The sequence below is a fragment of the Dipodomys merriami genome, unplaced genomic scaffold, assembly GCF_024711535.1.
Source record: "Dipodomys merriami isolate MVZ:Mamm:240054 unplaced genomic scaffold, mDipMer1.0.p SCAF_34, whole genome shotgun sequence".
Lineage (NCBI taxonomy): Eukaryota > Metazoa > Chordata > Mammalia > Rodentia > Heteromyidae > Dipodomys > Dipodomys merriami.
The window spans coordinates 17,793,063-17,807,941 of NW_027204937.1; the positions used below are offsets into that span (position 1 = coordinate 17,793,063).

The 14,879-nt window shown below is 44.0% G+C and overlaps 1 protein-coding gene across 19 annotated transcripts in view; it reads right to left on the minus strand.

The window, feature by feature from the left end:
- LOC138803492 (microtubule-actin cross-linking factor 1) overlaps positions 1-14,879 on the minus strand; it is a 254,203-nt gene that overhangs the window by 71,008 nt on the left and 168,316 nt on the right. For 17 of the 19 annotated variants that reach the window (XM_069987601.1, XM_069987600.1, XM_069987599.1 and 14 more), the window contains 2 exons: positions 606-767; positions 25-195 (listed from right to left, as the gene is read on the minus strand). In XM_069987601.1, the coding sequence (XP_069843702.1) occupies positions 25-195; positions 606-767 (333 nt within the window). Of the gene's footprint in view, positions 1-24; positions 196-605; positions 768-9,639; positions 14,022-14,879 lie in introns of those variants that run through there. The other 2 variants (XM_069987607.1, XM_069987602.1) reach the window with 2 other exon arrangements.

A 14,879-nucleotide genomic window follows, 5' to 3' on the forward strand; every position in this document is an offset into this window, starting at 1 on the left:
AGTTCACTGTCTCCGCATTCTTACCTTCTGTTCTTGGATCTGTGCTTTTACCACTTTGTACTCAGCAGATGGAGGTTTCTGATTGGCTATGAGCTCCTCAGTATCTGCCAACCAACTGAGCAATGGCTCCAAGGCATCTTGAAACTTCCCACAATGCAGCAAAGCCTCCTGTAGTTGGGCAATTCTTTGTGCAACCTGTGTCATCAAAGGGAAGCTTATTATGAGAAAAGAGGTTTTAAATTACTGAACCCCTTTAAAACTACAGATTGCAAGCACTAAGTTTTTATTACATTCAGGTTCTAGAGAAACTTTAGATTTAGAAACTATTTTTTATTTTTTTTGGGTCCGGTTGTGGGGCCTGAACTCTGAGCCTGGGCACTGTCCCTCAGCTCTTCAGCTCAAGGCTAGCACTCTACCACTTGAGCCACAGCACCACTACCAGCTTTTTTTTTTTTTGCTTATGTGGGGCTGAGGTATCGAACCCAGGGCCTCATGCATGCAAGGCAAACGGTCTACCACTGAGCCACCTTCCCCGCCCTAGATTTAGAAACTTTAGATTCAATGTCTTCTGGTCCCAGCACTCTTGTTACCTGCTTGTCACTTACCTTTTTATTCAGTGTGTTCCATCGAGCATTGATCTCATCCATGTCATGTTCTAAACCCTGCACATCACAGTTTTTTCCTGCACTCTGAATTAATCCCTGGCCAAGTCCATTCACCTGCTGCAATTTCATCTGAAGAGGATCCACTTGTTCTTTCTGAAACATCTGAATAATTGCAAACCAAGATTTAACCATACACAATAAAGTATACAAAAGCTAGTATTCTTGAGGGATTTATGACTTAATGAAGGATGACAAAGAATTGAAAAGAACAAGATAAGACACCTGAATGGTAAAGAATAAAAGGAACACATGGTTTCATATTTCAATATATCCTTCTATGGACATGTAATTAAAGACAATTATGGCATGGCTGACATATCTTGACACACGACTCACTTAAAAAAATCAGTTGCTGGATGGGCGTCAGTAGCTAGTGCCTGTAATCCTAGCTACTCAGGAGGCTGAGATCTGAGGATCACGGTTCAAAGCCAGTCTGGACAAAAAAGTCCCGATGAAACTCTTACCTCCAATTAACCGATGAAACTCTTACCCCCAATTAACTGCTCAAAAAAACCAGAAATGGAGTTGTGGCTTTAAGTGGTAGAGGCCTAGTCTTGGTCAAAAGAGCTCAGGGACAGCACCCAGGCCTTGAGTTCAAGTCCCATGACTCAGTAAATAAATAAACAAAAATCAGATGCTTGGGAGGGGTTTGAACTCAGGGCCTGGACACTGTCTCTGATCTTTTTTGCTCAGGGCTAGTGCTCTACCACTTGAACTGCACATCCATTTCTCACTTTTTTAGTGGTTAATTGGAGATAAGAGTCTCAGGGATTTTTCCTGCCCAATCTGGTTGCAAACTACAATTCTCAGATCTCAGCCTTCTGAGTTGACAGGGTTATAGACATAAGCCACTGGCACCTGGCTAATGATTAGTTTTTAATGCAAAAAGCAATAGAGAATAGTGAATCATCAGTCTCAAAATATGAGAAAGGGCAATATATATGAATCCAAAAAGGGAAGAATAAGACCAAATAATGAGTATTTAAAGATACTTTCAAAAGTAACATTGATTGATCACTGATAATTGGCAATGTACTTCTCTGACTAGGATGAATATAACTCAATCAAACATATTAATAGTATGAAAACAACAGCTTCATAGATTAATTCTCTGATGGACACTTAACTTCATTCCATTTCAGGGCCACACAGGGATCACACACAACTAATGATCTTGAAATAGTACATTGCTGATTACAATAAGTAAAGGCCTAGAAATGTCCTTAACAACCAATCTCACACATATGCTAAGACAGATATATAAAATAATTTTAAAAAGATACTGTGGGGTCTGGGAAGGTAGCTCAGTGGTAGAGTGCATGCCTTGCAAGCATGAGGCCCTGGGTTCGATTTCTCAGCACCACATAAACAGAAAAAGCCGGAAGTGGCGCTGTGGCTCCAGTGGTAGAGCGCTAGCGTTGAGCTGAAGAGCTGAGGGACAGCGCCTAGGCCCAGAGTTCAAGCCCCACAACCGACAAAAAAAATAAAATAAAATAAAATAAAAAGATACTGTGTACCATGTTCATCATGAAACAATAGAATTTTGGAACAGCGAACAATGTAATAACCAACTGCATATTGTTCTCTATTATAATTACAACTTAAAACATTTCTTTTTTTTTTTTTTGTCGGTCGTGGGGCTTGAACTCTGGGCCTGGGCGCTGTCCCTCAGCTCTTCAGCTCAAGGCGAGCGCTCTACCACTTGAGCTACAGCGCCACTTCCAGTTTTCTGGTGGTTTATTGGAGATAGGAGTCTCACAGTCTCTCCTGCCCGGGCTGGCTTTGAACCGCGATCCTCAGATCTCAGCCTCCTGAGTAGCTAGGATTACAGGCGTGAGCCACCAGCGCCTGGCTTTAAAACATTTCTTAAAGGAAACAAAGTCAGAAGAAAATGATACTTATCACACTACCAGTCTAAAAGTAAAGAATGAAATAAATACATGTCCTGAAGGTCAGAATTCTCTCAATTACTCTGAGATGAAACTGGCATTGGGTGCCAGTAGCTCCCACCTTTAATCCTAGCTACTCAGGAGGCTGAGATCTGAGGATTGCATTTCAAAACCAGCTTGGGCAAGAAAGTCCATGAGACTCTTATCTCCAATAAACCACCAGAAAACTAGAAATGGCGTTGTGGCTCAAGTGGTAGAGCGCTTGTCTAGAGCTGAAGAACTGAGAGCCCCGAGTTCAAGCCCCATGACTAACGAGAAAAAAAAAAAAAAAACAAAACCCAAAAAGATGAAACTAGTCATATTCTACCAGCCAGGATATACTTCCATTCTCATTTTCTTCCATTTAAAGTTCCCTCAAAATCAGTGACACAGGTTGAGTCAATTAAGGCTAGACGATAACAGAAAACAGGTCAAAAATAAATATAAAAGAAAATTCTAAGTTTGGGTAAGATTAATTTCAGTCTATATGGGACCACAGACCATTCTGGGATTAAGAATGTCTATGGGTTGAGCAAGGTGTTGATGGCACATGCTTGTAATACTAGCTATTCAGGAGGCTGAGATCTAAGGATCGCTATTAAAAGCTGACTCAGGCAGGAAAGTGCATGAGACTCTTACTTCCAATTAACTACCAAAAAGATGGAAATGAAGCTATGACTCAAAGTTGTAGAGCACTAGCCTTGATCAGTGCCCATCAGAAGGATCAGCACACACACACACAAATAGAATCTATGGTTGGGTGAGTAAGTAGAGAAGGAAAATCCCAGTAAAGACTGAAAAGGGGAGCTACAAAGGTAATTACCAGTGACCTTTACTTTGTATTATAATTTGATTATGCCATGTTTTGTTTGGTAACATTACAAAGTAGAGTTCAGCTAAAATTATTTGTTTCTCCAATAACATGGATCCCAGAAAAAAAAGTGCCATAACTATTTTGTAACATTAAAGATACTATATTAAAGCCTGGAATAGTGGCTCATGCCTGTAATCTTAAACTACATGGGAAACAGAGCTCTGAGGATTGAAGTTAAAAGGAAAAAGGAGTTCCAAAGGTTGGGCATAGTGGTATACACCTGTCCTAAGCTACAGCAGGACAATGTTTGTATGCAATAGCATATGCTTGTTATCCTAGTCCAGGCCAACCCAGACATATCAAGATACTACCTTGAAAATTATCAATACTAGCCAAGTGCTGGTTGCTTATGCCTGTAATCCTAGCTACTCAGAAGGCACCTTGAGGATGGCACTTGAAACCAGCCCTGCAGAAGTTTTGTGAGACTCAATCTCCCAATTAACAAAATCCAAGACTGGAGGTGTGGGCTCAAGTGGTGGAAAGCTGAGTGTAAGTGTAAAGCTCTAGGCTCAAGCCCCAGGATTTTAGAAGAAAAAAAAATACCCTGAAGAAAAATCTGTAGAAAGGGAAAGGCTCTGAAATTTAAAGGTGTTCTGGTGTGATAAAAATGACAACTGGTGATGGGAGGTGGCAAGAGTTTGAAAGGCAAAGAACCAATTACACATAGAAAAGATGTCAAGTCCACACAAGAAGAGCCCCTTTTGGGGCTGGGAAGGTGGCTCAGTGGTAGAGCGCTTGCCTTGCATGCCTGAGGCCCTGGGTTCAATTCCTCAGCACCACATAAGCAAAAAGAAAAAAGCCAGAAGTGGCGCTGTGGCTCAAGTGGTAGAGCGCTAGGCTTGAGCTGAAGAGCTGAGGGAGAGCACCCAGGCCCAGAGTTCAGGCCCCATGACTGGACCAAAAAAAAAAAAAAAAAAAAAATTACATTCCTAGTCATCTTTCATGTGGTCAGCAGCCACATGTGGCAAGTGCCTACCATGCAGGGTAACTGAGAACAACATCATATTAGCAGGAAGTTCTATTGGATAGTGCTACAAATGATATAGAAAATATATTTAAATTACCTAATAGTCAACCTCTCTCATTAGAGAGAGCTTCTTCTTGTTCAAATGAATGTTTTGTTTACAACTGGAAGTGTGGCTCAGTGGTAAACTGCCTGTACAGCAAGTGGCAGGCCTGAGATACCATCAATGAATTCAAACCCCAATACCATCACCAAAACAAAACCTTTCCTTTACAAATACTTCCTGTAAAAGTATTAAGATATTTCTTCAACTTTCCACCTCCAGACTGGATTAAGTTGACTAGGACAACAAGTATTTGTCTCAACAATTTTCAGAAGTTGAAAACAAAGTACTTCTATTAGCTAGATATTTATTTTGAATACAAACACACAGAACATTAATGAAAGTAAATCTTAAAACACTTGTTCTCTTAGCTCCAAAATAGAGCACTTTTGCAAAATAGCTTTAGTTGCTTATAGATACATTTAAAATTCCTCTTCTGGGGGCTGGGAAGGTGGCTCAGTGGTAGAGCGCTTGCCTTGCATGCATGAGGCCCTGCGTTCGATTCCTCAGCACCACATAAGCAGAAAAAAAAAAAAGTTGGAAGTGGTGCTATGGCTCAAGTGGTAGAGTGCTAGCCTTGAGCTGAAGAGCTGAGGGACCGCACACAGGCCCAGAGTTCAGGCCCCACAACCAGACCCCCCAAAAAAAAAAAAAATTCCTGTTTTGTAGCATTTCAGTTAATAAAACTGGGCACTGCCATGTTATTAACTAAGTAGCAATGACATTTTCCAGAGCAGTATATTTGTAGAATTGTTTTAAGACTGTAAGATGAAACAGGGACATAAAGCTGAATATCTACCAAAGAACTTCAAACTCTATCTTTGGTAATACTGCATTCTCTAATTTCAAGCTGATTTGAGTCTTTTGGCTGACATTCCATCTCTTGAACCATACCACCATCCTGGCTATTTGTTGGTTATTTTGAGATGGAATCTCATGGACTTTTCTGCCTGGGCTGGCTTCCAACCTCAATCCTCCAGATCTCATTGCCAGTCCTGAGGGTTGAACTCAGGGCCTGGGCTCTGTCCCTGAACCTTTTTGTGCTCAAGGCTAGCACTCTACCACTTGAGCCACAGTGCCACTTCTAACTTTTCTGTTTATTTGGTACTGAGGAATTAAAACCAGGGCTTCATGCATGCTAGGCAAGCACTCTACCAGTAAGCCACATTCCCAGCTCTCATTGATCTTTTTGTGATATCCTTTGTTCTTTTTTCCTTTCCTTCCAGATTTCTAAGTGTTGGGAGTCTCTGGGGGTAGAGATAAGGGAAAGAGTGTTAGCCTTAGGCCCTCTCTTTCTATATCCTTTCTGAACAATTGTATCCATATCTATGATTTTAATTTGTATGTGTATGTGTGTGCACGTGTGCGTCCTCATGTGCCAGTCCTGGGGCTTGAACTCAGGGCATGGGTACTGCTATTCATGAGGGGTTTTTTGCTCAAGGTTTGTACTCTCCCACTTGAACCACAGCTCTACTTCTGACTTTTTGGTAGCTAAATGAAGATAAGAGTCTCAGGGATTTTCCTTCCCAGTCTGGCTTTGAATTTCAATTCTTAAATCTCAGTCTCCTGAGTAGCTACAATTATAGACATGGGCCACTTATGCCTTACTTTATACAGTTTTAAATATTAACCCCAATGAATGTTTATAATTACAAATTTCTATCTTTTTTTAGCTTCAGATTTATATATCCAACTGCTTTCTTATTAATGCTCAGACATCTTTCTTATTATTGCTCAGACATCTTGAATCTAACAGTTCCAAATACAACAGTACCTCTCAGTTTCTCATCTCTAAAATTTCTTCCTCCCTCAACTAACAACTTACTATAACATCTATTTGGCTTACAAATCAGTATTTATAAGTCATCCTTGATCATTTTCTCTGCCTAATCCCTTATACAAAAGCCATTATCAAGTCTTGTTAGTTCCACTTCCTAAATATACTTTGACTCCATCTTTGGTCTTCAAATACACTTTTTCTCTCTTCTTATTTCTAAATTTTCTCCGTTCTAAATTTCTAAATTTTCACAGTTTGTGAGAAATGTATCATTTTTTGCTTAATGTCTACCTCCCCATAAGTTCCATCAGGGCAAGAACCATACCAATTGTATTCACTGCAAGAAGCCAGGATTTTCAAGAGTGGGCACTAGTAGTTATTTCATGAATGAATGAATGACTACATAGAAATGGTTTTCGAGAAGTCAAACCAACCCAAGAAAGTTCTGTAGATCAGCTAGGCATTCAAACACTGAACTGGTCAGGTGTTGATGACTCACACTTATAATCCTAGCTACTTGAAGGTTGATGTCTGAGGATCACAGCTCAAAGTCAGCCCAGGCAAGAGCCTCTTGTCTCCAATTAACCACCAAAAAGGCCAAAAGTGTAGCTGTGACTCAAGTGGTAAAGCACTATGCTTCAGCACAAAAACTCAGGGACAGCATTCAAAGCCCTGAGTTCAAAGCCCTAAGATCAGCACCAAAAAAAAAAAAAAAAAAAGAAAGCCTATCAAACATTGAACTGTTGGTGTGGTTCTCTTAAAATTACTGGCAAAATTTAATTTTATAAAACCCCTACTGTGCACAAAACTTTTTTCACCCCTTCCTTTGAACTAGTGATTTGGAATCTGTAAGTAGGTGAAAATAACCACAGATTGTTCTCAGTGGGCTCAGATCCCACTACAGAAATAGCCAGCTTAAGCATTTTACAGCCAAACTATAACTGGCTATTTGGAAAGTTTATGTCTATCAGGCTGCAAGAATGGCTCAAGTGGTAGAGCACCACACTAGCAAGTGTGAGGCCAAGGTCAAACTCTACTACTACCCAAAAAAGGATACTCACACATATATTTGTGCAGGCAAAAACAGCTGGGAGATAACCTGGTCCAATTCCATGAGACAACTGAACCTATTTCTGATTTATAATCTGTCACACAGAAAGTTTGCTAACTTAGAACCTATTGGCACTCAAGATTGTCAAAATTCAGCAGCAGATCATCTAACACAAGGTAGGAGGGAATTATAGTCAACAAACCACAGAAGTGGAGGTAGAAATCTTTTTTTTTTGGTCCGGTCGTGGGGTCTGAACTCTGGGCCTGGGCGCTGTCCCTCAGCTCTTCAGCTCAAGGCTAGCTCTCTACCACTTGAGCCACAGTGCTACTTCTGGCTTTTTTCTTTTTGCTTATGTGGTGCTGAGGAATCGAACCCAGGGCCTCAGGCATGCAAGGCAAGCGCTCTACCACTAAGCCACCTTCCCAGCCCCGAGGTAGAAATCTTTTAAGTAAAAAAACTGCCTCTTGCAGCATTCTGCAGAAGGTATGTTTAAGGGGTTTGTTTGTTTACTATGTAGATCCTGGGGCTTGAACTCAGAGCCCTGGATGCTGCTTGAGTTTTTTGTTCAAGGCTAGTGCCTTCCTATTTGAGCCACATCTCCACTTCTGGCTTTTTGGTGGTTAACTGGCATTAAGAGTCTCATAGACTTTCCTGCCCAGACTGGCCTCAAACTTTGATCCTCAGGTCTCAGTCTTCTGAGTAGCCAGGATTACAAGTGTAAGCCACTGCCATCTGGCCGGTAGCTGCATTTTTAACTGGCCATCTAGTAGTCTAAAGTTCTACAATGTAGTAGATAACTCATTTTTTATTTTTATTTTTTTTGTAACATTCACTGATGTTAATGAGAGTGATACTCATTCAGTAAACAGTGAGTGCCTACTATGGTTTGGGACCTTTGGATCTAGGAAGCCCTAACAACTCTCTTAGTTATCCTTGACTGCATCAGACTAAACCTCTGAATCCTTCACTTTTTACTAGTGACCAAAATGACACTTAGCAGAAGAAAGTAGCTGATTTCAAATTTCTTTGACTAGGAGGGTTCAATGATGTAAAACACAGTTTTCAACTATTTCCTAACACATTCTGTCATCTAACATTTAGAATCTTAGAACTAAAAGCCAGCTCTATTATACACTTGTAATCCCAGCACTCAGGAGGCTAAGGCAGAAGGATCTCAGAGTTAGAGACCAGTATGGGCTACAGAGTAAATCTAGGTAAAAGCTAGACCCTGTGACAAAACAAAAACAAAAACAAAACAAATCTTAGAGCTAAGACAGACCTAAGGAATCTCTTACTTTATAGACTCTAAGAAATAAGGGCTGCAGGAAAAGAAATAACTTGCTTAAGGACACCAAGACAATTTTACACGATGACTAAAATACTACTTAGTGTTCCATAAGTATTATGCCTCTGGCATTAAGAAACATATCCATGTACCTTTAAAAAGCTCTCATATATCTTTGTACTGCTTTCACCCAAACTGCTCTGGTGAATTCTAGCTAACCAAAGTATCTATTTTAAGGGAAAGGGAAGAATGTAGCCAGTGATTGAAATTTTACACATCTACTGCTTTAAATGCACTATCATTTTATCCTTACAATCCTCATACCTTATCAAAAGAGGAAACTGAAGATTCAGAATATCTAAGTAATTATCCTTAAGTGACTAAATAGTAATCCAGATCTCACTCAAAGCTCACACTCTGGCCTCTGCCTAACTATTGATATCATCAATGAGTACTTGTTTCTTGATTAGAGAAAGAACAGCTGAGAAGTGGTAGAGTGCTTACCTTGCATGCATGAAGCCCTGGGTTTGATTCCTCAGCACCACGTAAGCAGAAAAAGCCTCAAGTGGTCCTGTGGCTCAAGCAGTAGAGTGCTAACCTTGAGCTGAAGAGCTGAGGGACAGCACCCAGGCCCAGAGTTCAGACCCCACAACAGACAAACAAAACAAAAACAAAACCCCACAACCTATGTATTTCAAAGGCAGAATCACACTTTGCTGCTAATCATCTTTTTAAAAAGGTAAAGCTACAACTTTTTACATCATGGTTGCCATTGTTGCTTATGGTATATGAATTATAGTTTTTCACCAGACAAAATTAAGACACACTTTTCCCCTACACTCAACTGAAAAATAAAGAAACTGTAAGCCCAGGGGCACAAAATGAACAAAACAGAGGACTAGCTATATCATTTCTCATTAACACCAAGTTAGAGTTCTTGTAAATCTCACTTTACTCTTTAGATCCTTTCTGGCAGCAAAATGAACAATTACCTCATTTGAATTTAATCCATCAGTTGCAGCCAAAGGAACTTTCTCATGTAGAGCTGTGCCAGTCACTTCTTTTATTCCAAATGCTGAAGAATCAAGGTCTTCCTTGATCCTCATTTCAGTGAGGGAAGCCTCCTCATGAAAAGAGGTTCCTTCTTCTGAGAAAGGCACTGAATCAGTTTGGGCAGTACTTCCCTGGAAGGGTTCACCAATGGTAAAAACCTCCTCCAAAGGAGGCACTGCAGCAGCTGGGATAGCAGATCCTTCTGGGGTGAATACACTAACAGGCTTTGTTGGGGTGGGTTCTGAAGGAGCTGGGGTTGCAGAGTCCTCTGCATCAGACTCTGTAAATGCAGTATCAGGCTCCTCTGGGGAGGGCACTGCAACAGCTAAGGCATTAGGCTTCTCTGGGGTAGAAGGCCCTACAAGAGTGAGGGCAGCAGGCTTCTCTGGGGTGGTGGGCACTGCAGTATTTGAGGCAACAAGCTCCTCTGGGGTGGTGGGCCCTGCAAGAGCTGGCAGTGCAGTTTCCTCTGTGGCAGTTGGCCCTGAAGGATCTGGTTCACAAACCATATCAACTGGAGAGTCGGGATCCTCTGGAATGGGCCCTGAGGCAGCTAGAGTGCCAAGCCCTTCTGGGGTGTCATCCTCCTCTGCGATGGGTACAGTAGCCGTTGAAGTAGTCCTCTCTAAGGAAGACTCTGCAACAGCTGACATATCCTCCTCTGTGATGGCTGCAGCAGCAGCTAGAGCAGTCTTCACTAGAGAGGATACTACAGCAGCTGGAACAGGACCCTCAGGAGCAGTCACTGCAATAGTTAGGGGGGCAGCTCTCTCTGAGGCTAGTATTGGAACAGCTGTGACTTCCTCTTCTAAGGTGACCACTTCAGAGGCTGGGATACATGTGTCTATAGTGGCCACTGAGGCAACTGGGATGTCCTCCACTGAGGTCTCTATAGCAGCAGCTGAGATAGCAGGCCCCTTTGAGGCAGACACTGCAACAACTGAGATGTCTTCTGGAGTGGGCTCTGTAACCGTCAGGGCACGTATCTGTTGGTTAGATGTCCATTCCTCTAAAACTGGCTCAGTATTACTAGCTTTGGTAACCTGTTCCTCCGGGAAAACATTCAGGCATGAATCTGAATCTCGCATTTCCATTTCCTCTCTCTGTGATGATGCTAGGTCCAGCTCAGGCTTTTTATCACTCATAGTTTCCACTCCATCTCTTCTATGTCTCAGTTCTCCAGTCAGTAGGTGTAAACCCGGAACTTCTGCCTCTAAAGATTTTCTCTGGAGATCCTGGAAGATTTGCTCTGGGAAGCCTCCACTCCCCCAGAGCTTGGCTTGATAATCCAGCTCTTTTGCCTCACTGTCCTCATCACAAACTTTTTCTGTGGATAATTCACATGAGTCCACATTTCCCAAGCACATCACATTGCTATTTTCTTTATCAATAGCTTCTTTCTCACTTTCCAAATGAATCTCACCTGTTACTAAACTTGAATCAGATGACAACACCTCTATTTCAGGTCTTGAGGTAACATCTCTTAGTTCAGATCTAAATGCAAAACTAAGGGAGAACCTCTCAATATTCTCTTCCACATTCCCCTCATTTTGACTGCATTCTACTTGGGACAATTTGCCATTTTCTTTGACCACCTCAGAAGCAAAAGATAATTTTTCTTCACAAAAAGTGTTATGATCAGAGTTCAGAAATCCTACTGTGTCCAACTGGCCTAGTGATTCCAGATCACCTGGAGACTTATATTTCCCTACACTCTCAAGGTTAAAAGGCACTTTTTCACAGTCCTTGCAAATGTCCCTTATATCAGGATAGGCAGTAAATTCCACAGCATTAGGTACCTGGGAAGAATCCAGGGTATTAATATATTCGCAATCCAATCCAATATCATGGTCCTTTACTTTTACATTTAAAAGGTCTGTGTTCTGTTCCTTATCTAAGGCAGCCCCTGAAAAATGGCTAATTATAAGTGTATTTTCGGCATTCTGGGATGAGGCCAGCCCTTCAGAAGAGGCTTCATTCTGTAGTTCATCTGAAGGAGTTACTCCTTCACATAAACACTCCTTTTCAAGTTCAAGAAACATCTGTACTGAATCTGTGTCAGAGAGCTGCTCTGCATCAACAGGACAGTCTAATTCTAAGACAAGATCTTCTAGCTCCTGAACAGTTCTGGTTTTCATCTCATCAACTGAACCCTCACCTGCAAAAACACAACTGCAATCCAGGGGTATATCCTTGGGAGAGGAAGCCAGTTGGTCTCCAGCTGGCTGTGAGTCTTCAGAGCAAGAAATCTGATCAATGGCTACATGGTCAAAAGTCCCCAAGACAGCAGCTAAGCAATCAGTTCCAGCCTCCACCATTGCTACTGTGTTTGCCTGTTCTCTTTCTTCAAAAATGTCTGCCAGGCTGTTCTTCTCATCTGCCATTAGAAGAGTCTTTCCTCCGGTCTCTGACAGTTTCTCTTCCTCCCATTCCTCCTCAGCCTCCATCATGATCCACCGCTCATCCTCCTCAAACTTCAGTTCAGACTCTGTTTTCTCTCTCAGGCTGGCAGTTATGAGAATGGGTAATGCTGGATCTAACAGCTCTTCACTCAGGCAAGGAGAGAGGGGTGGCATTTCCACAGTGCAGACTGGGTCTCCAAGTGGGTGCTGCTTCCCACTGAAACCTCCCTTAGCAGAACTTTTCATGGCCCTGGGCCAGGTTGCACTTGAGTATCTGTATTCCTGCATTACATCTGTGTTACCACTTGCTGATGCAGCTTCTGATACCAAAGGCTGGAATTCATGTGGAGAGCTCTCACTGTGCTGCTGGAATCTGAAGTCCTGGCAGTCTCCGCTTCCATTTTTCACATCTTGCACTTCTGGAAGAGCCATGCATTTGGACACATGTTCCAAAGTTACTGACTCTGACTGAGGTTCCCTGTGGTCCAAATGACCAGAGCTTTCTGTCAATGCAGAACTGGATTCCTTCTTCTCTTGCAAGGAAGGATTTGAAGCACCAGCTTCTGAAACTTCACTAAGAGAAGCTTCCATCCTTTCTGCAAATTCTGGGAAATTAGGTGGCATGAAGGATTTCCATGATCTCCTGTTAACATTGTCTTTGCGTTCTGCATTTGGCCGCCTTCTGGGTGGCACAGGTGCTGACTTTTGCACATCATTGCTTAGTTTTAAGGCATCAAATATTATTCTCTCATCCAGCTTTTTGCCTTCTGGTGCTCTAGATTCAAAAACATTCGATGCTGCTCCTAATGTACCATTACTAGATATGGTACTACCTTCCATCTTTTCCATGGTGCTTTTTGAAGTCTGATTAAGCTTTGACCCCTGATCAATCTGTTCATTTATCCTCATTGTATCATATATAGATCGCTGTGGAACATAGCAATCCTCTATATAGCCATCCTCATCCTCCCCCTTCCCCAGGCAGGTAGGGTTCCTCCTTAAACAGTCTGGCCTGCTCAATGGTTTACCCATACTGTTTCAGTCAAGATGAACCTTCACTCTTGGCAAAAGCTGTTTTACAGGTTTCCTCAAAATACATTCTACATTAATTATAAATCCTTTCACATGTTTATTCTTCAAGCCACCAATTGCGTCTGCTCTCCAGAAAGACCTGGGAGTTACACTTTGAAATCATTCTGGGAGAAGCTCTAAGACAAACAGCTTTCTCCTTGCAGACTAGCAGCTTCATAGTTACAGACAGATAAATGGTATAATTTAATCAACAAACGTAAGATAGTTCCTTGTATGGCTTCTATTTTTTTTTTTAATTTTTACTTAAGGAGCACTGCTCTTTCACATTCAGTCCACAAAAAAAAAAAAAAATCATTTGATATTGATAAGTCTTGTTCGGTATCTAGTTCCACTCACTTTTCACCAAAGCAGAGTTGGAAGCAGTGAATGTATACCTTGTCCTGTAATAACAATGCCAAAGTCTCCAGTCCTCAAGTATGGCCCAAGCTAAGAATTCCTTTCATTTTATCCTCTATTCCAGTTCTGGAGCGTCCAGCTGGTCTGAATTAGGCCTTCGTCTTCTCTAGTTGGGGTGTTTGCATTTGAACTGGGCTGGTCGGCGGATATTCCTGCAACTTTAAACACAGGAAGTCCTTCGTTCCGGGCCAGTTTGGGGTTTCCTGTCTCCAAAACATCATGGCATTGTTGCGGCTTCCAGGCCAACCCTACACCGTGGCCGCAAAACAAGGCGCGTGGAGAGCCCCGCGCCGGGCCTTTAGGAAGCTGGCAGGCTGCAGCAGCGGCCAAGGGGCCGCTGAGGGGCTTGCTCAACACCACCCGTTCCTCCCTAGCTTGCCGCGCGCCCCGAGGGCCAGGGTCACCTCACCGCAGTCGGGCAGGTGGCTTCGGACCGCGCCGGCCTCTGGTCCCGCGCTCAGGAAGTTAGTTGGTCCCTCTGGCAGCTGAGTCCCGAGTGATGTGGGCGCCGCCTCCCCCGCCGCCGCCGCCAGTCCCCCGCCCGCAGCCTCCACGCCGTGGGCTGCATGACAAGCAGCCGCCTCTATTCTCCGCCGCGCTGCGGGCCCCGCGGCCCCGTCGTCCTCCCTGCCCGCAGCTGTCACGGCACGCAAACTTCTGGCTGGGAACAAAAGGCTCCGCTCCGTCCGGGCGGGGGAAGAGCCGCCTGTCTTGTGCCGCGAGGCCCTTTCGTTCGCCTCTCGCTGGAAGTGCTTGGCCGGCGGGCGGCTCTCCTCCTGCTCCCCGCTCCGCCGCCGCCACCGCGCTGCCCCGCCCGGGCAGCCCCCCCCTGGAAGCTGGGGAGCGCGCCGCGCCAAGAGCCCAGGGAGGAGGGCGGGGGCGGGGCTCAGGGGGGCGGGCCCGGGAAAAAGGAGACCCCGGAGGGGCGGCGGGCAGGATTGGAGGCCTTGGCGCCGAGGGAGGGGCTTCTACCGGGTTCGGAATGAGGCATGGCGGGCGCCATCCGCTTGGCTCGGAAGCCCACGCCCAACGCGCCCCAGGGCCGAAGGGGAAGCCCCGCCCCCTGGGAGGGCGCCCAGCGGAGAGCCGCACCAACCGGAGCCTCCGCGTGTCCCGCAAATCCCCTGACAAAGGAAAGCCCCGCCTCCTTCCGCTGGCCCGGCCCCTTCTCACTCCCGGCTCCTTCCAACCCGTGGGCTCCGAGCCAGCCCAAGGGCGAACAAACCCAGAATAGGTGCCCCCGCCTCCCCGCTGCCAGCTGGTTCGCGCGAGGGCCACGCGGGGCTCCA